The 27,907-nt window shown below is 44.8% G+C and overlaps 1 protein-coding gene across 1 annotated transcript in view; it reads left to right on the forward strand.

The window, feature by feature from the left end:
• Positions 1–27,907, forward strand: part of GRHL2 (grainyhead like transcription factor 2) — a 168,538-nt gene that overhangs the window by 136,293 nt on the left and 4,338 nt on the right. Inside the window, exons 12-14 of the mRNA XM_036264003.1 lie at positions 494–525; positions 11,077–11,171; positions 15,238–15,323. Coding sequence (XP_036119896.1) covers positions 494–525; positions 11,077–11,171; positions 15,238–15,323 — 213 coding nt within the window. The remainder of the gene's footprint in view (positions 1–493; positions 526–11,076; positions 11,172–15,237; positions 15,324–27,907) is intronic.

A 27,907-nucleotide genomic window follows, 5' to 3' on the forward strand; every position in this document is an offset into this window, starting at 1 on the left:
GAGGTTCCTGCCGCCCTGCCATGGGACACTCCTCCCTCCTGCCGCCCTGCCATGGGACACTCCTCCCTCCTGCCGCCCTGCCATGGGACACTCCTCCCTCCTGCCGCCCGAGTAGTGTCCAGAGTCAGCTCACCTGTGGACTGGGTGGCCTTGCTTACTCACAGGCCCCTAGAGCCCTTCGAAACAGTGGTTTTAGATCCTGCTAAAATATTTCCTTATTGTCAAAAGTAAGGTCTGGCTTAGGGCTGTAGGTAATCTGATCAGACTAACTTAAACTGAATTTTTCATTTTATTTCATTAAAGTATAAGAATTAACCCTACAGAGAATATGAGGTTAAATTTGTATTGCCTTAGACACATGCATACACAGCATCATTAAACAGATTTGTCTTTTTTACGAGACAGTGCAATGCCTCAGGAAAGTCTGTGCAACACATAATGTATTTCCATTTCTGTGTCTGACCTACAGCAAGCCTGTTGTTTTGTTCCACAGGTGTATTACAACACGGATGATGAACGAGAAGGGTAAGACACTCAGTTCCTTCGCTTAAATACCCCAAGTTACTTCATTTCAGCAGCAACAGCTCTTCAAGCAGTGGGTAACTGCGGGCGGGGGGAGGGGGGGCTCCTCTCTCCTCCAGACTCAGAGAAACGCTTGATTCTGGGCACTGACAGGAAGGCTGGAGGAATGCCATTTTCCTTCCATCTCTCTCTCTCTCTCTCTCTCTCTCTCTCTCTCTCTCTCTCTCTCTCTCTCCGTCCTCTGATCTGCCTTTGAATAACTAGAGATTTTTCTGAACGACACATATCTTCCATTCCACTTTTTTACTGATAGTCCAGCTACTAAAACCATGTTTTGGCCCTAACACAAGAACGCGCTGAGCTTGAGGTAAGAGCCGAGGAGACAGCCTACCTGCTTTCAGTGTTGCCTGGGCCACCTGCACGTACCCCTGAAGCCCCGCTCTGGGAAGTGAGCTGGGTAGGCTAGAGGGAGGCTGGTTTGAGTGGGAGGTGGGAAGGCTGAGAACCTCTTCAATGTCCTTAGGATTGTAGGTAAGAGAGAGTTTACTTAGGGTCACCGAAGGCTCCTGATGTGTTGCATGTCAAGACTCTGCCTAGTGTTCTATCCACAACTCATTTGATAGACTCCTAGAATTTTAGACCCAAAAAGGAACCTTCAAGGTCATTTAGCTGACCCTCTCTCCTAGGCAGTATAAATCCTTGAGAAGCCAGCTTCCACTTGAATATTCCCAGTGATAGAAATATCCTGAATCTTCTCACTGTGCAGGAGGTAGATCACTACTGTTGGATGGTTCCAGCCCTCGGGAAGTTAGTTTGTTGAACTGATGTCTACCTTCTTTGGACTCCTGCTCGTTGTCTCTGGTTGTTTGTAGGACCTGAATGCTAGTTTTCTCTTAAAGCAATCTACCACTACGTTCATTTTTCAATACCCACGTTACGTTACATATGTGTACCTAAGATCTTGGTTTGCATTACATGTGTATAAGTAAACATCTCTAGATCACTTTCTTCCAAACTGTAGTCAAACCAGGGCTTCCCTATTCTTATATAATTAATATATTTACCTCTACAACATTTCAAGGTGAAGTAAATACAGCAGATATTCCTGGAGTGGAGGTGGGCGGACAGCCCGAGGACCCACCACCTGTTTATGCATTGTTCACAAACACTTCTAAGCGGTTGAACACGGCCAGGGGAATATTACATAACACAGGAAATTCGAGTGTTCATACATAAAATGTAATCAAAACACAGCCATGTTAATTCCTTTATGTCTAGCTGTGGCGAAGACCACGTAACCTGGGAAACCTAAGTGCTTACTGATCTGCCCGTCACAGGAAAAGGGTGCCACCTTCTGTCCTAAAGGAGGAGGCTCTCCAAGGAGTCAAATGCTTCCCCAGCTGGGTAGAAGCAGAACCTTGTCCAGGATCTGACCTCTAAGCTCTGAGTTCTAAATTTTCTAAATAACGAGATTGTTCTTTTTATCTTGGCACATGGATAATATATTTCCAGTGGCTGGAAGGAACAGAAATGATTAGCACTATCAGGCCTAATCTGTTATTCACATGTTTTACAGGGACAGGGTGGCGTCAGGAAAGAACGTTACTCTGAGTTTAGGAAGCCCACGTTCTGCTTCTGGGCTGTGGCTGGCTAATGTGAAGCCCAAGGCTGGCTCCTTGACCTTTGAGCTTTGGTTTCCTCAATTGTAAAATGAAGGTTTTGTACAAGACGATGATCGCTATGATCCCATGTAGCACTAACATTCTGTTATTCTCCCGGGAAAACTTATCATTATGTGTGAGAAGTGCCTGAGATCTGAATGGTGCTTCATGTGCAGACCTTAGTTAATCTGCCTCAGCCTAAATTGGCCTTTCTTGCAAGTTGGCAGTATTTAGGTGGCCAATACACTTGGCTTGGCCTCTCTGTAAGAATTACCCCCTGTTATAATCTTGAGGGCTAAGGTCTCTGACTTTTATCCATCTTCTAATTAGAGGTCAGTTGAGCAATGTGGGCAGCCTTAGAGCCTCAGTGTTAACCTAGAGTAGGCACTTGGCTCCTGTTACTTGTAAAAGGGATAGCGCTCACTGGGTCCCTTGGCCAGCCACTGTACGAAGTACTTTATATGCATTAAAGTTCAGATATATATTTGGAATCACTGTATAGAACAAGTAGGTATTCTACTTTGTTTCACTGAACATTATTATACCTAGCTCCCATTTTGCTACATAGTTTCCGTCATTATAACTTTAGTGGCCCCATAATATTTCATCAACTTGAGCTACCATTATGAATTAATTATTAGACGTTTATGTTATTTTAATATTAGCTCTCTCATTTCACTTGTAGATATACCTAAAAGACAGCAATTGTTTTTTAAAAGGCTTGTCTAAAGTATCATTTTCTTTTGGTATAACATTATTTAGCCAAGTAATGGGAACTGTTCATTTTTTCATTGAATTCTCCCCAAATTCCCATGTCTTTTACTACATATACATGAAAAAATGTGATTACAAATATAGGGCAGTTTTCCAAGGAGAAAATGAAAACAAAAATTAAATCTTTTAGGCCAACTTAAATAGATAAATCTTTATGGATGTAGCCCAAAGTATCAAAGATCTACTGATACTTGTTTTGTTAATTTAATTACACATGCATATTTAGAAATACCTGTCATTTTATGAAACACTTTTATTTAGATTCTTCACAATTCATCTTTGACATCAGTGTTTTTCTTATCCATAGAGTTGCTTTTTGTCATTTCACAGTGTTAGGACAATTCAAAGTTGAGATACAACACTTTTTAAATCCATATATATGAGATTGTCATCAGAAAATTTGTTCTCACAAATATTGATTCTCATAACATTAGAAATAGTTACATAAGTGATAGCCACAACGTTCCCTCCCGGTTTAAATTGTTTTTCATTAAATTTTATTTTGAGATAATTATAGATTGACATGCAGTTGTGAAAAGCTCACCTTCCTTTAGATTGACTTATGTTTGTGTTTTACTGTTCAATATTACATTTAAAAACCCACCCAGTAATGCCCAAATCTGTATCAGATATAAAAAGGGTTTAAAAAATGTTTTAAAAAATGAAAGTCATTTTTACCAGCTCTTAGAGTCACAGGTTTTCATCAGTTTCTTACATTAGTACCAATTATTCTTGCTTGCATACAAGTTTGCCATTTTGCAAATTGGAAGATAAAAATTTAAGACATTTTAGTGATGTTAATTCTTCCTATCCATGAGCATATGCTTCCATTTATTTGTATCTTCTTTAATTTCTTTCTTCAGTATCTTATAGTTGTCCAAGTATAGGTCTTTTACCTCCTTGGTTAAATTTATTCCTAGGTTGGTTTGCTTTTTTTTGGATGCAACTTATAAATGGGATTGTTTTTCTTAGTTTCCCTTTTTGATAATTCATTACTGATGTATAAAAATGCAACTGATTTCAGAATATTTATTTTGTGTCCTGCTACTTTACTGAATTCCTTTATCAGTTTTATTATTTTTTTTTTTTTTTTTTATTGATTTGACAGAGAGAGGAAGGGAGAGGGAGAGAGAGATAGAAACATTGATGAGAGAGAACATGGATTGGCTGCCTCCTACATGCCCCCCACTGGGGATTTGGCCCACAACTTGGGCATGGGCCCTGATCAGGAATTGACCTGGTGACCTCTTGGTGCTTGGGTCGATGCTCAACCACTGAGCCACACCAGCCAGGCCCTTTATCAGTTTTGATACTGTTTTAGTGGAATCTTTAGAGTTCTCTCTATATACGATATCATGTCATCCACAAATAATGGCAGTTTTACTTCTTCCTTTCCAATTTGGATGCCTTTTATTTATTTATTTATTTATTTATTTATTTATTTATTTTTCTTGTCTGATTGCTTTGGTTAGGATTTTCAGTACTGTGTTGAATAAGAGTGACGAAAGTGGATATCTTTATTTTGTTCCTGAATGCAAGGAAAATGCTTTTAGTTTTTTCTCATTGAATATGGTTAGTTGTGGATTTGTCATATGTGGCTTATTATGTTGAGGTATGTTCCCTTTATTCCCACTTTGCTAAGAGGTTTTATCATAAATGGGTGCTGGATTTTGTCAAATGTTTTTTCTGTGTTTATTGATATGATCATATGATTTTTATCCTTCATTTTATTTTATGTGGTATATCATGTTCATTGATTTGTGGATATTGTACCAACTTTGCATCCCAGGAATAAGTTCTACCTGATCATGGTATATTCTCTTTTTAATGTATTGCTGCACTCAGTTTGGTAATATTTTGTTGAGGATTTTTGCATCTATGTTCATAAAAAATATTGGCCTGTAATTGTCTTTCTTTGTAGTGTCTTTATCTGGTTTTGGAATTAGGGTAATGCTGGCCATGTAAAATGAGCTTGGAAGTCTTCCCTCCACTTAATTTTTTGGAATAGTTTGAGAATAGGTGTTAGTTCTTTGAATATTTGGTAAAATTCACCTGTGAAGCCACCTGGTCCAGGACTTTTGTTTGTTGGGAGTTTTTATTGATTAACTGCTTCAATTTCATTGGTTGTAATTGGTATGTTCAGATTTTCTGTTTCTTCTTGATCCAATTTTGAAAGATTTTATGTTTCTATGAATTTATTTATTTTATGCAGATTGTCCAATTTGTTGGAATATTGTTGTTTATAATATTTTCTTATAATCCTTTGTATTTCTGCAGTATCAGTTATTTCCCCTCTTTCATTTCTGATTTTATTTATTTCGGTGCCCCCTTTTTTTTCCTTGATGAATCTGGTTAAAGGTTAATCAATCTAGTTTATCATTTCAAAGAACCAGCTCTTGGTTTCATTGATCTTTTGTATTTTTTTTTAGACTCAATTCTGTTTATTTCCACTCTCATCATCATTATTTCCTTTCTTGTACTCATTTTAGACTTTGTTTGTTGTTCTATGTCTAGTTTCCCTAGGTATAAGGTTATATTGTTTATTTGAGATTTTTCTTTTTTCTTGCGGTAGGCCTGTAATACTATGAATTTCCCCCTTAGGACTGCTTTTATTGTGTCCCATAGATTTTGGGTTTTGGAGTTTTCATTTTTATTTATCTCAAGGTATCTTTTGATTTCTTCCTTAATCTCATTGTTAATCTATTCATTGTTTAGTAACAGGTTATTTAGCCTCATTGTGGTTTTCAGGTTTTTTTTTTCTTGTAATTGATTTCTAGTTTCATACTATTGTGGTCAGTGAAGATCTTGATATAATTTCAATCTTCTTAAATTTATTAAGACTTGTTTTGTTTCCTAACATGTGGTGTATCATACAAAATGTCTCATTTGCTCTTGAAAAGAATGTATATTTCTTTGGGGTGTTAAAGTCATCTGGTCTAGTGTGTCATTTAAGGTCACTGTTTTCTTATTGATTTTTCTATCTGGAAGATCAATTGATTGATGTCGATGGGGTGTTAAAATTCTCTATTATGACTATATTACTGTGAATTGCTTCCTTTATGCCCATCAAGATTTGCTTTGTAGCCCTGGCTGTTTTGCTCAGTGGTTGGAGCATCGGCCTGCAGACCAGAGAGTCCCAGGTTCGGTTCCCGCTAGGGGCACGTACCTAAAAAAACAAAAAATATTTGCTTTGTATATTTAGGTGCTTCTATATTACATACATAAATGTTTACAAAGATTATATTCTCATCTGGAATGATCCCTTTATTTTTATGTAATGTCCTTCTTTGTCTTTTTTTTTAGAGAGAGAAGAAGGGAGAGAAAAATAGAAACATCAATGTGAGAAAGAAACATCATTCTGCTGCCTCCTGCACACTCCCCACTGGGGATTGAGCCCACAACACGGGCATATGCCCTGACCAGGAATCAAACTGGGACCTCTCAGTCTATGGGATGATACTCAATCCACAGAGCCACACTAGCTGGGCTTCTTTGTCTTTTATAAATTTTGTTTCAAAGTCTGTTTTGTCTGATGATTGCTACCCCAGCTTTTTGTTTGTTTGTTTGTTTCCATTTGCATGAAATATCTTTTTCCATTCCTTTGCTTTCAGACTGTGTATATCTTTCATTCTGAGGTGCATCTCTTGTAGAGAATGTGTGTGTGTGTGTGTGTGTGTATTTCCACTCTCATCATTATTATTTCCTTTCTTGTACTCATTTTAGATTTTGTTTGTTGTTCTATTTCTAGTTTCCCCAGGTATAAGGTTAGATTGTTTATCTTCCAAATGGCTGATTTGATTCTCTGCTTCATCTAACCTGCTGTTGACTCCTTCTAGTATATTCTTTATTTCAGATATTGTATTCTTCATTTATTACTGATTTTTTTCTGATATTTCTATGTCCTTTATTTATATTTACTATTTTTTTTGTTTGAGTTCTCACTGAGTTCATCCATTCTTCCCCTAAGTTCTTTGAACATCCTTGTTTTGAAAGCTGTATTTGGTAGATTGCTTGCCTCCATTTCACTTAGTTCTTTTTCTGAGGATTTCTTCTATTCTTTCATTTGGGGCATGTTTCTGTCTCCCCTTTTTGGCTACCTCTCTGTAATTATTTCTGTATATTAGGTAGATTTGCTATGCCTCCCAGTCTTGTTTTGCTGGCCTTATGTAATAGGTATTATATGGGGCTCAGTGGCACAGTCTTTCTGATCACCTGAACTAGTTCCTCCAGAAATGTTCCTTTTGTGGGTTATGTGAGCCCTCCTATTATAGCTGAGTATTGATTGCTACTGGCCCATGCATGGGTGGGGTTGACCATTAGGCTGGCTGACAATGAGGATTGACCCTGACCATAGTATATGAACTTCTATACAGGGGCTGACCCCACGTAGCAGAATTTCCCCAGCCTGCCGAGATCTCCCTTTGGGTGTGCCACTTGTGGAGCTAGCTGGGCCATGCTCTGATGTTGTCTGAACCCACCACCAGATGTGTGGGTTCTGGGGCCTCTTGGGAGGAACTCTGGTGCAGGTCAATGTCAGGCATTGCCTGTGACCAGCCCTGGGCTACGTTTCTGTAGGTACAAAGCAATGCATAGTTTGTAGCTGCCTCTCCTGGGCCTGGGTGTGAATGGGCAGAGCCGAGTTGTGCACCAAGGCTGGCTTCCGTGAGTACTAAGCCCCGGGACAGGTTAGCAAAATGCCCAAGGCACCCTGGGATCTGTCTCTGCCTGCCAACTGCTTGTTGGGTTCAGTCACTAAAAGAGACTCTGGCAGTAGGTGAGCTGCATGAGGCAGGATCTCAGTGAGTCACCAGGTAGAGCAAGTGGTATTCACCAAGTTAATGCAGATTCAAACCTGGTGCCAGTGCTGGGACTGAGACCACTCAGCAAAATCCTCAGAGTGTCCGCCCCCAGCTGGGTGCCTTTGGACCTAGTGGTGGGTCTCAGTGAGTCATCAGGGTGAGGCCAGCAGAATTCATCAGGCCCAAACAGACCAAGATTTGGCTGTGAAGGGAGAGGTCTGCACAGGAACAGTGGTGCCAGTAGGGCATGTAAGAGAAAAATGGCTCCTGACCTAGAGCCACACAGCTCAGTCTCTCCCTCCTTGGGAGCCGTCCAAGAGAGTCTGTGCCGAGGCCCCAATCTGGCCACAGCCAGCTGACTCTCCTGCAGGGCAGGCTTGGCAGGGTGGGCCCCCAGGAGCTGGGTGGGTGGTGCTAGTAGGTCTCCTGTGGGAGTCTAGCATTGGTCAGGTATGGGGGTGGGGGTGGCCACCATCACAGAGCCACCCAACTCAGTCTCCGATACCCCGAGTTTGCCCTCAAGAGCTCTCTAAGAAAGTCTACACCATGGGCCCAGGTAGCTGACTCCTCTGTAGGGTATGAGCTCAGGAGGGCAGGACAGCAACAGGAGGTGGGGAGGACTAGTTCATTGCTCCAGGCTGATGCCACATGGGGGAGAGTACTTCACCTAGCAAAAATGGCATCTGTGGGTGGTGTGGGAGAGGGACTGAGCACAGGGACCCTGGTGACTATCCCCTCAGCTCTCTCCTCAGAGCCACCCAACCCAGTCTGTCTTCACAGAACTGCAGTGTGCCCCCCCTGCCCTCTCTCTGCCAGAGTGGCCCCGAATGGGATTTTGTATGCTGGCCCTTTAACAGGGCACTTGGGTTTCGAACAGACTTCTGCCTCTTCCTGACAAACAGAATTTCCGCTGATTTTCACAGCCATGTTACAAGGGCTCCGCTTTCCAGCTCTGGTGCGTTGGCCTGGGGAGCCTGGTGCTGGGTTGAGACCTCACTCCCCTCAGGTGGGATCTTTGCAGCTGAGGTAACCCCTCTGTTTGCAGAGGCAGTTTGTGGGTGTGGGTCCAGCCCTTTTCACATCTCACCCTTCCCACCTGTCTCGATGAGGCTTCTTTTGTGACTCCTTGTTTACAAGACTTCTTTCCAGCTAATTTAGAGTTGACTATTCAGGTTGATTGTTTTATAATTTAGTTGTAATTCCAGTTTGGACCTGGGAGGAGGTCAGTGTGACTTCTACCTACCCTGTGCCATCTTGGATCCTGCGTTGATTACAGTCATTTTGGGATGATGGGTTTTTCCCCCAAAGAGTAATTTTTGTTGGAAATAAATTAATTGAGATGAATTTATTTAGGGCACACATGGTAATCAGCCTACATTGGCCATAAACAGAGTTGTGAGGGATAAACTATGTTTCAGCACCTCCTCACTAGGACCAATGCCTAGTGCAATTCAGCCCAGGAGGTAGGGTGTAACCATTGCCTTTCCCAAATATGGCCAGAGACCCAGGCTTCAGACCTGAACATCTTCCCATTTTTTTCCTGTTGAAATTTAGCAGTCCTTTGTCTATACTTCAAGCATTTGCTTCCCCTGAGGTTGACCCCTCAAGGTCATGGCTTCATGTGTTGCTGGACCTAGAGTCACTCATCTCATACATGTGCGGGTCGGATGGAGATCGATGTCAGAGAAAGGACCGTTGCCTTGTTCGCTAGTCCTTTTGTGATACAATCCAGTGCAATTGGACAGGCATCTGGAGACCTGAAATGTGTACTCTTGTCCTCTGTCAAATGGGACAGTCATATCTGCCCCTCGTTTCTTGCCTTGTTTCAAAAATAAATGTAACAGTTGAATTCAGACCATTCAAACTTATTGACTCCCTACTGGGTCTGTAGATTTGAAAGTGTGAAAAAGCACTTTCGATCTCCCAAGAGAAAGGTGGTTTATCCGAGATGTTATTTTAATAGCAAAGTTTGTCATGGCTCAGAACGGAGTGCTATCAAACGTTAATGGAACTGGAAAAATACAAATAAATCTTGCTTGGCAAGAAAAATAAAGTCACTGGCTCAGAAACCCTCACACAGCATGAGAGAGTGATATTTCACAGTCTGGTGATATTTCAGGCTATTTACCCATGATTACCCTACTGGTCACTGACAGCTGTGTGAATGGAGTTTTAATCTTCTGTCCTGCGGTGTGGTCATCCAGTTCCAAGACATGAGAGAATAGTATGACTTTTGTGATATGGTAGAGAGAGGAAGACGGAGGGAACAGTTTCCTGAAAACTTATTACCACCTTTACCTGGGACTTGGGTTTGAGATTTCCTTCTAGTTATTTCCATTGTTTGACTTACTAGGGAATCAAATAAGAGAATGCTGACTCTTGAGATCATTTCTTATACCATCACTCATCATCTCAGATCTCTTAAGGACCTTGACCACGAGGTTTTACCTCAAAGCTGAGTTCTCTGAACACCTATTAGCTGCATCACCCCGCATAAGACACTTAACACCCTGAGCCTTAGTTTGATGGTCCCTGAAACAGGGATACGCGTGGTGCTTGCCCTGGCCGGCTCACTGGGTCCATAACACTCAGCGTCAGTGACTTCTCTTCAAAGACAGTCTGTTTTTGCCAATTTCCATTTCTCTTGAGCAGTCTCCCGCTTCCTCAGAGTGCCCAGAAAGAATAGGAGCTTTGGTAGGAAATGTAGAGCTATCAGAACTGGCCCAGTTGCGGGCATGAGGGCCACCACACCATGAGTTCTCAGGAGGGGGACTGAAACCCTCTCCCCCGGGGGAGGAAGAGCCGGCAGCCGAGGTCTGGGTCTCCAGGGCACTTCCACCACTGCAGCCTCATCTGCTTCAACCTCATAACTGAGAACCAGTGAAGCAGGCTTGCACCACTTCCACAGGTCCCCTCCGTGCCCTTGGGGTTGGACCCCAGCCCCTAGCTCATTCAGAGCGGGCTCCTGTAACCTGGAGACCACACAGACACCAGGGCTCGCTCCTGCTGCTCCCCACCCCTGATCTGAGCAGGAGGAGGGGTTAGGTGCGAGACAGCGGGAGTAAAACCCAGAGTCTCACCTTGGCAGATTCATACTCAGCAACGGGAAGTCTGCCTTTGGTACGTGGTGGGTGTCCTCTGCCTCAGATAGGGATGGCTTGGCACCCGCAAGGGGGAAGAAGGAGGTTGGGGAGTGGATCTGGTTGTGGAGAACTAGGGGTGGTATAAACAAAGGGAAAGGATAGGGACAGATGCATGCATGGGCCTTTGTTTTAGCGCCCTGTCTGCTCTACCTAATGCGTTCTGCTCATCTTTTCCAGCAGCAGTGTCCTTGTTAAACGGATGTTCAGGCCCATGGAGGAGGAGTTTGGTCCAACACCTTCCAAGCAAATCAAAGAAGAAGGAATGAAGCGAGGTATCTTTCCCATCGGGGCCTTCCACTGGCGTGGTTGAAAAACCCATCCTCCCGTGATGATGGGTGGGGAGGGAGGTTGGGGGGAGGCGGGGATGGGGGTGAGGTTGACCAAGAAGAGCACATGGCTCAGTCCGCACCACAGGGGTGCGGCCTGGGGATTTTTATTGACATGGGAAGTTCACAGTCTCCTCCTTTGCTTAAAAGTCTATGTTTTAAAAACACTTTAAGCAAATGTTTATTCTTCGTGGGCATGGTTCTTTCCTTTGCCTATAAGAACTGTAATGAATATACTGACTCATCGTGCAGTAAGGTATAAAGTTAAAAAGAAACTCTTGCTGTGTATGTGACAATAACATAAGCACCAGCAACAAGAACTGTTCAATAGATGCACACGGTTAATCTCACACAGATAAATGAACCTATTTTCTGTGACATCACAATTTACTCATTTTCTCTCAGTCAAGGGTCTTATTCTATTTCACCAAGAAAATAAGAGACAAAGTACAAGCATCACAGTGTCTTGCTCAGCATTTGGGGCTGTTCACGACTCGCTGTCCTTCCTCAGAATAAGAGGACATTGTTGGGGTAGCAGTTCCAGCACATTTTGCTGTAGCTAACACCGGAAGCTTCCAGAGACCTTCAACTTTTATTTATTTAAATATATTTTTATGGATTTTTTTTTTTAAGAGAGAAATAGAAACATCGATGTGAGATAGATACATCGATCAGCTGTCTCTTGCACGCCCCCTTCTGAGGATTGAGCCCAAAACCCAGTCATGTACCCTGACTGGGAATCGAACTGGGACCTCTCAGTCCATGGAACAAGGCTCAATCCACTGAGCCACAGTGGCTGGGCAGAGACCTTCAACTTTTAAGGAGTCAGATTACCATGTTAAATATATTCACTTTCTACATAGGCTTGAGTTTTTTTGTTACTGAGAAAAAAAAGTTGTTGTTTTTTCCTATTTGCTGAAATGGGATTTACATAATGATCAAGAGCATGCTCTCTGTAGCCTCCCTCAGCCCTGTAGAGCGAGATGACCTTGGAAAGGTCGCCTACTTTTTAAGAGTCCTCATTTGCAAAATGGGGATGACTAGAATGCCTACTTTATAGAGTCACTGTGGGGACTGATGAGTGAATGTATATAAAACACTTAACTCAGGTACCTGATACATAGTAAGCACTTGTGTTCACTATTTTAACTACCCGTATTTTGATTTGGCCTGGATCTACTTAAGCTATAGTATAATTGTGAATAAGTAATTAGTGTTTCAAAATGGAAAGATCATACATGTCTGGAGAGTGTTAGTTACATTAGCAACCTTAAAGGTTTAAAAGATTTTCTGACATCACAGGCTCACCATCAAATATTCGAGTGCATTTTGAGCTCTGTTTCTGCCTGCCTTTTGTATCTCATACTTTAGAATGAGGACAGAGCTATATGGAAAAGAATTACACAGGCAAAATTAACTGTGTCTTGCGTTCATTTTTAGTGCCTGCTGGCTTGTCCAAAGGTTGTGCTTTTCATATTATTTTGAGATCGCGAAAAGTCAGGACAAAAATTGCCACTAGGAGTTGTATTGGCCTATGATGGAAAGCAAGTATCTGGCCTTTGAAACATCTAAATCATAGGGACACATGAGGGCGCTGCAGCCTACCAGCGACAGAGAAAGTGTTCTCCCAGGAGTTGCTTTCCTTTGGAAAAGAACTGTGGTGTTACTGAGCCCCGCACCTGGAGCTCCCAGTCTGAGCTGGTCTTCGGCCAGCACAAGGAATCGGCAAGTGCCAGTCCCTTTGTTGATTTGTTAGACGTTCTCCAGGAGAGGAAGTGAGCAGAATTATCACCAATGTCATTATTTGTTGGTTTGCCTTTCTATCCACTTCTCAGGGGGGTTCGGTTTAGAATCACTGGGGGCTGCCCCTGTGGCCACCTGCCTTTGCACCGAGTCTGGCCTGGCTGGTGGCTGTGACTGCTGTCGGCAGCAGTGATTCTTAGGGTGCTCTGCCGTGGACTCCCCGGGCACCTGTGGGGTGCTGTGAGCCCAGCAGGAGAATGGTGGCACTGCCCTTGGTGGGGACAATCCCAAAGTCTGTCAGCGTGCCACCATGCCACCTTTCATCTTTTCTGAAGCCCTAGTATTTCAAAGACAATAATTTTAAAAGATCTGTAAATCCAGGGGAAGCAGTACTCGTGTTAATAGAACGTGGTTTGGGGTTCTAACTTAGAATGAGACCGTTGAAAGTAGATTTCCCTGCTGGGGGCAGGAGTTACAGAATGTCTGTCTGTCATAACCACTGGCGAGAGGTTTTATTGCTTCTCTGTTTTCTTAGTCATTTTTACTTCAATTTTTCTCATCTAGTGGTAGTTGAGGCCCTGTCGTCTAACGGTTCCTCGTTGTACTGCTGAGGCTGGGTCCCCTTGCAGTGCCACTGGGTCACTAGATCACTTTAGCGGAAATGAAGACTCTACGACAAAATTTGGAAATCTCTGGAGACACATTCAGTCTATTTATTTCATTGGCATTTTGTTTTCATACCAGGTAAAGGGAAGAAACGGCAGCACTGCGGGTGCTCTGTTTTCATCCTACACAGGCTGAGCATCTGCTGGCTGCAGAAAGAAAGCCGGGCAGAACCCCTCTGCACCCCGGCAGGCTTTGCCTTTGTGAGCAGCAGCTGCAATGACGTCCTTGGAGGTGGGGGAGGGGGAGATGCGGGAGTTTGGGCTGGAGCTGATTTCCGGCTCCAACTTCATTCCTCCCGGTTGGCGGTGACTGTCCCTGAAGTGGTGTCTGGCTGTTGTCGGGGTCCAGGGCTCCAGCTCGGCAGGGCTGCTTGCCTGTGTGCGCTGCAGTGGCCAGGTGCACGGGGCTTCGGTCTTGGCCCTCTTCCTTCTCCCTCGAGCAGGCACCAGAAGCCATGTCACTGGGAGTGAGAGAGAAACGAGTCAGCTCACGGGGGCTGCAGGGTTGCATCTGAATGGCAGTTCCCAGTTTCTGGGCGCTGAGCCCCAGTGCCGTCGCTGTCAGAAAGGGGACATAACAGCAGAGTGTCTTCGCCTCTAACCATACCTGGAGTCCCTGTCATCTCACTTTCTGCACATTGTCAGATTCAGAAGGTTTGGTACAGAGAAACGGACAGAAAACTGCTTCATAAGAGCATTCACCGAGGTGGGTGCGTGCCGTGTGCCCCGCTCGGTGCTAAGCGTCGCACGTGGAGGGTATTTCATTTAACCCTCATGGTAGAAATGATTATTATCCCTCTTTTACAGAGAAACCCAAAGCTTGGAGAGGTTAAATGACCAGGGCCCACAGCAGGCCGGACTGGGGTTAGAGCCAGACCCGCTGTACTCTTAGGAACTTGCATGTGTAACGCACACCTCCCTCCTGGGCCTTGGCCCGAGCTGCTCCGTCTGCCGGGGTTTGCTCTCCCTGTCCTCCTCCTCGCCCTGCCCTCCCCACCTCCCTTGCCTCCCTATACACTCTTCAGAAATCAGACCTCTCCTTCAAGATAACCTCACCCCCCTGAAAAGCTCAGGCCCCTATAAGCCTGGCCTCCTGTCTTTTTCCATCATGGCTCTGTGACTGTCCCGTTGTCTGCTTATTGGAGAAGTGCCCGCCAAGTGGACTGCGGAGCTGAGGGCGGGCTGTGTCTTCCCTCACTGCTGCAACCTCAGCTCCTAGCACTCGGCTTGGGACCTAGGAGCCCAGACGGCAATTCGGTAGTATCTGTTGAGTGATCAAACCAATCAATAGAAGACAGAGGTCGTGGAAAGAGATGTCCGGAAGAGATTGTGTGCCACCGTGAGAAATTCAAACGTGCACAGTGTGTGAAACAGCCTGCTGGGTGTTGGTGCCCACCTGTCCGTTTACGTCATCGCTCACTCCTCAGCAGGCCCTGGTCGCAGGTGGCTGTGGATGGGCCTCATCACTCTCGTAGGATGTCACCTGGCTCGGGGTCCGAGGCTTATTAGTAGATAATATCAGTGTCCCACACCTGTGTGACAGGAAGCAGCTTCCTGTGGGGGCTGTGGGCTCCTCAGTCACGCGCCCCCTCCTTCTTTTTCAGTGCTTCTGTACGTGAGGAAGGAGACTGATGACGTGTTCGATGCCTTGATGCTGAAATCCCCCACGGTGAAGGGCCTGATGGAAGCGGTAAGCCGTGAACCCCTTTCAGGAAACCCGCTCTTGTGCTCTTGAGCTGGGATCCGCTTGCTTATTACACTGCGGCCTTTGAGATGGTCCGGAAGGAGCTTTGCGGAGAAGAAAAGGTGGAGATTTATGGAGACACTGATTTCCATACTGTCAGGGCTTATTAGCATCTTAAGGAGAAGGAAACTTTGAAAAACTGCCAAGTCCGGTCCGTCTGAGGCCAATCAGAGTAAGATGCCCCAGAGGAAGGTTAAACTGTGAGTTTCTCTCTCTTTTTATTTTTAACTGGGAGTTTCCATGTGTCTCTTTGCATTAAACCAAATTTGATATGTTTAACTTCCAAATAGGCACAGAACAAAAACAATTAGGAAGCGTCTTGCTAGCTGTGATAGTGTAATCCAAAACGAAAACATGACCGCTTTTGGTTAAGAGAAAACCATATTACAGAATTCTGAAGTAAGGTTCTAAGTTCTTTCACCCCTTCTCATCCCCAATTTAGTCTACCTGGGCTCAGGAAATGTTATTTTGTATTTTATCCATATATTTATCTGAATATGACTTTAATCTGACTCTACTTTGAATGACTTCTAACTCCTTCTCACCACCGCGCGCCACCCCCCCCCATACAACTGTGTTGTAGAAGTTTCAGGTTATTTCATACTGATGGAGACAACAGGATGGCCAAGGGACAGTCCCAAATCATTTGTTCGTGAGAAAAACAGCTACATTGGAAACAGCATTTTGGATTATGGGCCGAAATGTTAAAATGTATAGGAGAGTGCCTATCTGTAGAATCACAATTCGTGGTCTTTTGTGGCTTGTTTATTTCAGCCACATTTCAGCATGTTTTGGAGGTTCATCCATGTTGTAGTATAATTAGTGCTTCATTTCTTTTTATGGTTGAATAACAGTCTATTTTGTGAATAGACCATGTTGTGGTTTTCCATTCATCAGTTGATAGACATTTGGATTTTCCCACCTCTGGCTATTGTGAATAGTACTGCTATGAACACCCACGTACAAGTCTTTGTCTGAACCCTTGTTTTCAGTTCCTTTGGGTGTATACCTAGGAGTGGAATTGCAGCCTGACCAAAAAGGTCACGTATTATATGATTCAATTTATAGCAATGATCAAGAAGAGGCAAATCCATAGAAATAGGAAGCAGATTAGTGGTCGCCAGGAGCTGGGTGAAGGAGTAATAAGAAGTCTCTGCTTAATGGGTCTCCTTTTGGGGTGATGACACGTTCTGGAAAGTCCTGCTGCCTGCGGAACACTGCGAATGTGCTAAATGCCGCTGCATTGTGCGCTTTAAAGTGGTAAAAATGGCACATAGTGTGATGTGTGAAAAAAGTTCACCATTGCCTGGCTGGTTTGGCTCAGCAGTTAGAGCACTGGCCCTGGGACCGACGAGTCACGGGTCTGGTTCCAGTTAAGGGCATGTACCTTGGTTGTGACTCGGTCCCCGGCCCTGGTTGGGGTCATGCCGGAGGCAATCAATCCATGTGTCTCTCTCACATTGATTACGTTTCTCTCTCTTGCTCTCTCTCTCTCTCTTCTTCGCTCTCTCTCTTCCTCCCTCCCTCCCTCCCACTCTATCTGATGTTAAATGGAGAAATATCCTCTAGTGAAGATTTAAAAAAAAATTCACTGTTTATAGAAGTATTTATTTTAAAACCAGAGGAGAACCACCAGGGTGGAGTTCTCGCTGCCCCCCGTGGTCGGCATTGTTGACAAGTTACTAGGCATTTCCGAGTGAGGACCACCCTCTAAGAAACTCCGATACAAGGCTTGATAAACTTTTCTACAGGATTCCAATGGAATGGAGTTCATTGTTACAGAACCTGCTGTGTCTGAAGGAAAAACAAAATAGAAATGAACACAACAAAAAATGACCTATATCTCTTCCAATGAATCAAGATTTTTATTTTATTATTATTATATTTAAATCCTCACCTGAGGGTATTTTTCCTCTTATCTTCAGATAGGGTGGGGGTGAGAGAGAGAGAGAGAAACATCATCAGTGTGAGAGAGACACATTGACTGGTTGCCTCCTGCACGACCCCAACCAGGTCCGGGGACTGAACTGTAACCGAGGTGCGTGCCCTTGACCAGAATCAAACCGGCTACTCTTTGGTCGGTGGGCCAGTGCTCCAACCGTTGAGCCCAACTGGCCAGGGCTGAACCAGGATTTTTAAAAATGACCCTAAAATTGCCACAGGTAAATTTATGAGCTAGAGAAGCCTATAAAATATTCAGACCTGTCTGGGGATTTTTGGACAAATCCCGGCCTTTAAGATCATATTACTGAAAGTGACTTAACTAGGATGGTGGTAAATATGAAAATTAATGAAGCAGTTGTCTTAAATGCATATCCCCAGACTTTAACTCCTGACCTGATTCTACTAAATCGCTGGTGGAATGGTGGTGGCCGGTCAAGAACCTATGTCTTTAACAAGCTCCTCATACTCAGATCAGTCGGGTATGAGAACCACTGATCTGAGCTGATTCATTAAGCTGTGATTCATTACCCTTTTCCTTGATGTCTTCCTTTCCCCTCCTCGACATCTGGCCAGTTCTACAGTGTTCTGTAGCTGTGGTCTCGCTGAACCACTGTGAGGTTAGATGCCGCCTTTACTACCATCCAAATCTCCACAGGTAACCTCTGCTATGCTCCCCAGCACAGCAGAGTGGGCCTTTGGACCCCTCTTAGGGGTCGTTATGCCTTCCTCGCTCTGCTTAGCTGGGGCGTGGTGGGGAGAAATGTGTAGTATTGGTTGACCTTGTAAGCCATGGACAGTTCAGATTCCAGGCTGGTTCTGGTCCAATATCTTAGAGCCATTCTGACCCCCTCTCTCCTTTATTAAACCTGAAGAAGAAAAGTGTGATTCAAGCACCCGTGCAAGCTGCCTCCTTGCTTTCGAAGTTGTGCAGATGGGGAAGCGGGGCCAGAGGGGCTCCTCCAGGACCCTCGGGTGATGGGTCTGGGCGTGAACTCCGAAGGCAGGCCGCCAGCAGGCCGTGCAGTTTGGGGGTGGCCGTGAAGGACAACAGCGTCTCTTTAAGTGAACACTTGAACACCCTGTGTAGTGAGAAGGCAGACTTTTGAAGAAAATTGGATCCTGCTCACTGTAGTTGCACCCTAAGTTTAGTTGGGGGGCCCAGGTGGAGTAAGAAAGCACTGTCTCTGGGGTATGGGTTCTCTGAGGACCAGCACCTCACTAGCGTGTGACATTTTAGCATCCTGACACACACGACATACACGTAGAAGCAGGGTGGCCTAGTGGGTCGGCGCTGGAGTTAGGGCTCAGAAACTGCCCTCGCTTCCTGACTGCTTCCTGCTGGCTGGGCAAGCTTCTCCCCTCTTCCTCCTGGAAATGGGACCGAGAGCAGCGCCTGCCTCCCAGGGCTGACAGGATGGACGAGGCACCACACATGGAAAGCCCCGCCTGACTCCCAAGTGCCCGATCAAGGTCAGCTTCGGTCGCTGAACCATTGTTTTGAGGAGGAGTCACAGCAGAAAAGTCACAGAGTGAACGTGTCCTCGGATTTTGGATTTCTCAAATGATCAGCAGATCTTGTCCAAAAGATAGAAAGTTATTTTCGCTCAGGATTCCACCATGTAATTTTCCACTCAGCTGGCACCGCAGGGGGGGCGTGGAGCGGTGGAAATGGTACAGGTGACTGGGCGTGAGGCTCTGGAGAGACCCCGCCGGGCCCAGAGATGACACTGCCCCCAAGACATGGTCTTTGTGCTCCAGAGTCCAAGGCCCCACACTAAACAAAGCCTCAAAACAAGAAGGCAATGTAGCCCTGGCCAGTTTGGCTCAGCGGTTAGAGCGTTGACCTGCGGCCCGGAGAGACCCGGGTTTGGTTCCCGCTAAGGGCATGTACCTCGGTTGCAGTTTGTCCCCAGCCCTGGTTGGGTCGTGAGGGTGGCAACCACTCGATGTGTCCCTTCGCGTCGATGTTTCTCTCTCTCTCTCTTCCTCCCACTCTATCTGAACAAAATATCAAAAAATGTCCTCGGGTGAGGACTAAAAAAAAAAAAAAAGAAGGCAATGTAACTCACCTCCATGCTTTGCTATCGCTCTTAATTTTAAAGTAATGTCACGTGTGGGGTTTTCTATTTTTTAACAACTAAAAGCTACATTTTTTTTTTAATGGCTAACTTTTAAGGAAATCAAGAGATATTATACTTGACCTGAGCGATCACTTTGAACCCTGTCACTGGTTGAAAAGGACTCCCCATAACAACACAATCCCTACTCACTGTGGCCCTAGCATGTATGCGGGCCTGGGGTAGTGGGCCTGGGGTATTGCTTCTGGAAGTGGGAGATTCCACTGCAGCCTCCTAGGGTACTTTTCAGTAGTGCCATCCGGAAGCCCCACGCCCGACCATCACAGTCATGCTCTCTGGGGGCAGGCCCAGGTCTCAGCATCGGTAACAAGCCCCCTGGCTGACCCTGATGCACACTAAAGCTTGGTGTACCCTGGCTGAGAATTCATATTAGGGTGTGATTCTACCCTAAGGCCCTATGTGCATATTCACTCAATGGGAATACCCCCCTGCGCACACACACACACACACACACACAGCCCAATTATATTCTTTTGTGGTCAAAGTTACTGCAACAATAGTTTTAAGCAGGGGAGTGGCCCTGTAGGCACAGCCCCACTCCTATGGGCTTTGGAATTGGCTTGGGTCTGGGCTATGTCCTTCATCTTTCACCACTGGTGTGGGAGGACCAAATATTTTCTCTGCAGAGGAGGGTACTCATAGTCTTCCAGGGACAGCAGACCTCACAACTCCAATGTGAAAGTCGTGTGTGTGTGCGTGTGTGTGTCTTGTCATTGTTTTTGATAAAGGAACACCTGCTTCATATCAGTATTCACATTGTTTTATTCCCTTCCTTGAAATGCAGTTTGAAAGGTTGGTTGTGCCTTGACTTTCTCATCTGTAAAATGGAGTCATCGAGAGCATCAATGAGTTAACACGCACTCAGCGGATATTGGCTGAGGTGATGGCCACGGATGGTGAGGATGACGCAGTTGCTTCCACAGCAAGACGATTTGGATTGCTTTTCAACGGAGAACCATCTTTTATTTCTCCTGTTAAAGTCCAAATTCCCTGTCCTCAGTGTGGGATTATTTAGATGGAGAAGAAAATCTGTACTGAAAGATAAAAAGCCAAAAAAAAAAAATTTGTATTTTTTTCCCTTGGAAAAAAAAGGTATTGGCAATTGGTGGTGAAATGCTGATTTGTCATGGAGACAGAATAGAATGGCATTGATGGGAACTGAGGTCTGAGTCCAATTCAGATTCTTTGAGCAGTGTGTAGATGATGACAGTGTTCCTACAGCCTACACAGATTTCCTTACATCTGGGAGTCAGGTCAATAAACAGGACGGAGTCATTGTCTTATCTAGAAATTGGGTTGTTTTTGTACTCACCAGACATTACATTCTCCTTTGAGATAATATTACTGAGTTGGTCTTAATTAGAGAAGTCTCCTGTAAGACCAAGGTCACAGGTCCCACCTGTACACATGAGCAGCATGTAGAAGAAAAAAAGATTAGGGAACTTGACTGACTTGGGCACAAATCATGACTCTGTAGTCTTGAGCAGGTTAATCTCAGTCTTTAGTTTCCTTCCTTGCAAAATGTGGAGCATACTTACTGTGGAGAACGGTTTTATTTATACCCTACCTGACTACTACAACAAAGAAGAATGGAATCATTGTTTATTTATGTCAAACTGGGTCACTTTTCTGTAGGACAGACTAGATAATTGTTATTTACCAGTCTGGACCTCGCAGACCTTCGAAATTTCACATGCCAGGAAATCATTGTCCATGCAGATGTAGACACCTGGACAGAAAAAGAAAAAAGTTCCCTGTCAGCCAGATGTTACTGAATATTCCAGTACTTGGTGGCATTTGGATAAACTAGAATGTTTCTCTTTTCACCTGCATGGTTGGATTGTCGATCAAGACATCCATGTAACTGCAATGATTCACTTCGGCTTCTTCACTCTAATTCAGTTTTAAACTCAGTTACAGACAAGGATCTGGTAATGATGATGGTGGCAATGGAGGTGACATGAGTTTTCAAATTTTTTCCTTTTTTGGTGGAGGGTGCATTTATGAGTGAGCTTACCTTATAATCCTACAAATAAAGACTCTTTGGGTACTGTAGGCTCCTTGCTGGTCCTTGATCCCACAAAGGCTACTCATACCTCAGGGCCTTTGCATTGGTGGTTCCTCCTTTCAGGAGGGCTCTTCCTCCATGTCTACAAGCTCACTCTCTCGCTTCCTTCAGTCCTCTGCACACATGTCCATGTCTTAGTTGGGCCTTCCCATAACACCTACATAGATAATATCTCTATTATGTCCTTGCTCTGCTCTGTGTTACTTCTCAGCATTTATCACACTTGACAGTTAACATTTGATAAACACTTATTGTTTCTCATTTTCCCCAAAAAATGTAAAGTTTGTGAGCACAGGGGCTTTGTCTCTTGTTTTCTGTGTATCCCCTGGCCCTTGAGCATGAATGAACTGAACTGAGCATCTAGGTGCCACCTGCTGAGTGCTGTGGGTGACACGGTTTTACATGTGCTGCTTCATTTGATTATCTCAATATTCCTGTGAACTTGGCCTGGTCAGTATCATCACCTTTGTACAGATCTGGAGACTGAGGCCCAGAGAAGGGGTTTCCCATGGCCTGAGAGCTCCACAGAATGGTGGAGCCAGCGTAAGTCCAGCCCGGGAGATGCCCAATGTATGAAGAGTTATTACAAGGAGAATAGCATTCCAGGTCAGCTTACAACGAAAGGAAAGAAGCTTAGGCAAAAATAAGCCATCAGTTAAGAAGTGTAGTACGTGTAGTGGTTTAACACAGTCCGGATACAGGTCCTGACTCTGACACCAAGGAGTGGTGTGACCTTGGGCAGGTTACTCAACCTCTCTATACCCCAGTTTTTGAACTAGGGTCATATCTGAAATGAGAATAATAATGTGGGATATTTTTATGAGGATAATAAGATGAGAAATAGGGTTGTTGTGAGGATTAAATGAGTGTGTATATTAGGTACTTAAAGTAGTACACAGAAATACTCTGTAAATGAATATATATTCATATGTGTATATATAGACAAGGCCATGGGATGGGAGGCAGATGGAGATTCCTCCAAGCCAAAGAGGCCAGAGAAAGGGGACTCTTCTGGATTCTTCTCCTGGTGAAGCTAGCTGATAGCACAAGGAGAAAGGTTGCTCATGGACCCAGGAGCACCCTCCTCTACCCAGCTGAGTCATTCCTGCATGGAGGTAAAGGCCTGTGCTTCCCGACCCTCTTGACAGGTCAAATGCAGCCACCTAGGAACCGTTTGCAAGCAAGAGTCTCTTCTTTTTAAATGCACCTCCTAGAGCCCACACTGAACGGCTTCTCATCAGGATAAAAGTCATTGGCTTCCAGAGCAGGCAGTTCTGTTCGATGCCTCTACACGAGGCAGACTGAGTCCTCCACTGGTGAAAACCAAGGGCAATTTCCACATTCTTTCTGTCATGTACCCGAGGTTTCTGGGCAAACAGAATTCTCCACAAAGTACATATCTAAAAATTACAGATCATCAGACAACCACTCACACCTTGATGAGATATGCCCAAGACCCAGAATCCTCCTGGGTGTCAAGGAAGTCTTTGAAAATATTAATACTGGGCTTTAAAAAATTATGAACATGCACGCTCAGTTCAGACAACTTGAAAAGCGCAGAAAACCCAGACACCCAAGCACTCCAAGTCGCCCTCGTCCTGAGAGAACTGGTGTAGCAGTGCCTTCCATGCACAGAAGGGAGGGTTGTGTGGTGACATCAGCCAGCTCCTGGGCAGGACTCCTGTAGCCCCCAGCAGATGGCCAGCCTCCTCCTCGTGATATCCTGCACAGTCTCTGCTTTCCAGGGTTCTAAACCTGGCAAACACATTTCCTTGCCTTGCACAGAGGCAGAGAGCACCGTGTCAGTGTGGCATGTTATCAAGCTGCCTTTGCCTTTGATGAGGGCACGGAGGACAGGACTTTGCCCTCCTAGAGATTGTTTGCCCTCCTTGGCAGCTTTGGTTCATGTGTCAACGCTGCTGGTTGCTTCCTGATGCTGGATGGTCCATGAGCCCCCTCCAAACAGTCTCCACCTCTGCCCGTCTTCTCTAATAGGACAGAAACGGAAACCAGGTGGCTGGGTTATCTTCCAAATCCCATCACTGCCCCTTACTAGCTGAGGGACCCTGGGCAAGTTCCTTCATGACAGTAAGCCTGAGTTTCCTCACCTGAGAAACAGGGCTCATAGAAGTACCTCTTCCATCGTAATGGCGTGAGGCCCGAGCAGGTCGCTGGCTGCAGAGCTCTGGGTGCCTGTCTGCCGGGCACGTAGTGAGCACTCGGCGATGCCGGCTGCTGCGGCGACTCCCGCAGGCCCGCGTCGGAGCTGGGATTGTGCGGGTTCTATGCGAATTTCCTAGTCTGACTGCTGTCCATGGATTTGTGAGCCGAGGTTCATGCTTTGGGAAACTGGGAGTCAGGCCCCTGCAAAGAGGAGCTCCAGGAATCCAGTCACTTCCCTCCACAAAGGGGAACTGTCCGGCGTGCGCCTGCTGATGTTGAGTAGAAAAAGGCTCCTATTTTCTTTCAGAAAGAAGTTCCAAATGACATTATCCAGAGTTCAAAAACCCAACTCTTACAGGCTAAGCAATTCACAGTGAGGATTAGGCGCAAATGACACAGTGCCCAGGGCTCCAGGCAGAGAGCACTTGTGTACAGCAAAGAAGGCTTCGCAGGGGTTCTCACCTGTTCGTGCCATGGACACCTTTGGCAGTCTGGTGAGGTCTATGGGCCCTTTTCCGAATAATCTTTAAAAATGTATTAAATCAAACACATAGGATTGCAAAAGAAACCAATCCTATTGATACGTAGTCATCAAAATAACAAGAAAGCCTGTTTGTGATCTAGGAATATATGTGCTCTTGTGTGTTAAATATCATGATCTTTGGGTGCAACTAATACGTGCTATAATTGCACGTATAAAAAACTAGGGTAGTCCATATTTTGAAACATCTGCAGGATTCTACAATAACATGAAAATATGTGTGATTTCCACTGGTAACAAAAGACAGATACTGCTAATGTTACTGTGTTCATCATTGCAGGGAATGCTACAGTCCAGTTTGAGGTTAGTGACGATAAAGACGAATGTTTTCCCCATGCGAGTTCATGTACGTACTCTTTGGGCATCTTCGGCCCAGGTTAAGGAGCCCCGGCTTTGACCAGCCAGGCTGAGGAAATGCTGCAGAAATGATGCGGATGCAAGTTGCCCCCCAAGCATTTCCTCTGTGCAGCTCGTGTGCTAACCGAGCAGTTCGAGAACCGCAGGGGCTGGGGAAGGTGGTGAGCTCATTCCTGAGAAAAGTCACACCTGGTCATCCTTCCTTTGTCCCTTCAGCAAGGCCACTCGGGCCCCTGGCTACAGAACCAGTTCACATCAGCGTTTCTCTTTAGCTTTACATGTGCAGGTGTAGACATCACCACGAGACCTGACAGACAGTGCAGCTGCTGGGCTTGGAGGCAGAGAGATGGGGGTCGAAATTCTTCCAGAGGGAGGCGGTGTTGAGCTTTTGGAGCTACATTATTCAGAGGATCTCACCAGATTTGGAAACAGCATTAAGATGCTCAAAGAAACTTGCTAGTGTTCGAATTTATTTAGACAGATATAAAGCGTAGGATCCTCCCAAACAGTGGCTAAAGGAATTTGAGTTTCTGAGAAAGGGATGCCGAGCGGCTGCACAGCCAGGGTTCTGGAGGAGTCCTTCCAAACAACGGAGCATTTCTGGCAACTTCAAATTGTGCATTTCTAATTGTGTTGAATTGGGATGTCATTTGGCTTGTCTCTGTGGCCCAATGATAGATTCTCTTTAGGGGTGTGTGTGTGTGTGTGTGTGTGTGTGTGTGTGTGTGTGTAAAATCTAGTATACCGATTATATTATTCAACTATTTTTACTTATTTGTCTATTAGGTTTGTCCAGTTCTTAAAGCGTTATATTCAAGTCTCCCACTGTAATTGTGTTTCCAGGTTTTCCCTGCACCTGGAACAATTTCTGCTGAAGTGCTGTGCTGCGGGATGCGTGAAGTCTGGTTGCTCTGTGTTTTGCATACATTGTGCTTTTTATCGTTACTCCGTACTGTCCATTCTCACCTCATCTTAACTTCTCCCTGACCCAGTATTAATCTCATGGCTCCTGCCTTTTCATTGGCACTTGTTTGGTGTGGTCATCCCTCAGCCCTCCTCTTGCTCATCCAGTGTGGTCAGTGTTTTTCTTCGAAACAGCCTACAGCGGGTTTCCTGTCTTGCTCCTCATCCTTCTTTCATTTTTTTCTCTTCGTTTTTGCCCAATCTCGCTTTCAGTGAAAATATGCAGTTTGTTCTCATTTGGTATAATGACTGAAAGACTTGATTTCATTTCTTCCGTCTTCCTTTTCGTTTATCATTTATTTCACTCTGTGGTTTCCTCTCACTTTGTCTTTGGTTTTGCAGTTGGAGTTAGTTGGTTTTTAACCTTTTCTTGAAAGCTATTCTTTACTTTTCCTAGATTGTTTCAACCCCTTTCTCTTCCTTATTTCTCTGTGATTTGAAAATACAATCTCAAATGCCTTTCCCATGAACATCTCTAGCTCTCCCTCCCCACCCAGGAAGACAAGCAACACTCTAGAGCTTTCGTGTGCCTCCCCTCCGAGTGACTCCCCCCTCTAGGACGAGTTCATTGAGATGTTTATCCCACAGTGTCCCCACAAACTCCCGGCTTCCCAGTGTTGCTGAACTACTTTAACACTTTGCAGGAAACAATTAGATTTTTGCCTATTATTATTTTTTTACTTCAATAATCCTTTTTTAGCACTAATTTCACATGCCCAGTCCATGTAACTGTCTATAGATGATAGAGACATAGAGTTATATGTATAGTTATACAGACATATAGAGTATCTATCATCTATCTATCTATCTATCTATCTATCTATCTATCTATCTACTATCTATCTATCTACAATTTATCTATCTACAATCTATCTATCTATCTACAATCTATCTATCTATCTATCTATCTATCTATCTATCTATCTATCTATCTACAATCTATCTCTCTATGGCACAACACTGGTTGCTTGTTTTCTTTCCCCTTGGCCTAGCTGAAGTCTCTTTCTGATGCATTTTCTGTTTAGATAGGATTCTTTTGTATTTTCCTCAAATGGGATGTTTTGGTGAAATGCTCTCTGAACTCTTGTATTTCTTGGATGTCATTCTTTCACTCTGAGGGATGAGGGATAGCTTGTTGGTGTATAGGATTCTCGGGGTGAAGTTCCTTCTTTTCAGTAGTCCGTAGGTGTTATTCCATTATCCTTTGGTTTCTAGTGTTGTGGATGAGAAGACTGAAGCCAGGTTTCCACTGCTGCTGCTGCTGCTGCTCCTCCTCCTCTTCCTCTTCTCTTCCTCCCCCTCTTCCTCTTCCTCTTCTCTTCTTCCTCCTCTTCCTCTTCTCCTCCTCCTCTTCCTTTTCCTCTTCTCTTCCTCCTCCTCTTCCTTCTTCTTCTGTTTTTTTTTTTTACTTTTTCTTTCTATCTGGGAGATTCCACAATGTTTTCATTACCCTTGGAGATCAGGCACTTTTCAGAATGGCCACATGTCTGTCTTTTCTTACTGATTTCTCCTGGGATTCAGGACACCCCGCCCCTCCTATCCAAAGACATGGATCTTTCTTCTGTCATTTGCTCAGGGATTTCCTCTTCTCCATCTGTTCCTTTCTCTCTGTCTGGAACTTCAGAGATTCACATCTTGTATGGCCTCCCTCTATTCTTTAAAATCTCTCTCCTTTTTTTTTTTTTCCTTCGTGATTTCCCTCTATGTGTCTTTGGTTCGCACTTTGGAATTGTTTTTCTGATTGATCCTTCCAAACATTATTGGTTTGCTGTACTGACCACCTATCTTTCAGTTCATCTACTGAACTTTAAATTTTTTTTAGTTTAATAATCACATTTTTAGATCAGAATTTTGCACATGTGTGCTGTTCGGCAGTCTTCACAAGTGTTCTTTCATGATCTTCATACGTGCTCTTTTATGTTCTGCTGAAACGGGGGCCTCCAATACAGGTTCTGTCCACAGGCCTGCCTTGGATGTGCTATTTCATATACTGGGCTCCTTTCGACTCAAGTGTGGCCGTGGGCCATCCCACCAGTGATGGAGCAGTGATGAGGGCAGGCAGGTGCTTGTTTCTCGATCTGTCTTTCGCTCTCTCAGCCAAGGGCCCACCTGTTCTGCTCCTGCTGGGCCTATCATGGGATGGGGAGTTCTTCCTGTGAGTGAGAGCATAAATGGGGAGGAGTCTAGGATTCTCTGTAGCACAAGCCCTTCCCAGGATCCAAAGCTACCCTGCCTTGTCCCTGGGGCTCTTCAGCATCTTTTCCCAGCCCCAGCTGGCCCCAGCACTCTGTCAGCCCCACCAGCCCTCGGCTTCGAAGAGGCAGGCAGATAGGGCTTGGGAGGGAGACAGCGCAGA

This window comes from Molossus molossus, unplaced genomic scaffold (genome assembly GCF_014108415.1).
Source record: "Molossus molossus isolate mMolMol1 unplaced genomic scaffold, mMolMol1.p scaffold_m16_p_16, whole genome shotgun sequence".
In the NCBI taxonomy this organism is placed as follows: Eukaryota; Metazoa; Chordata; class Mammalia; order Chiroptera; family Molossidae; genus Molossus; species Molossus molossus.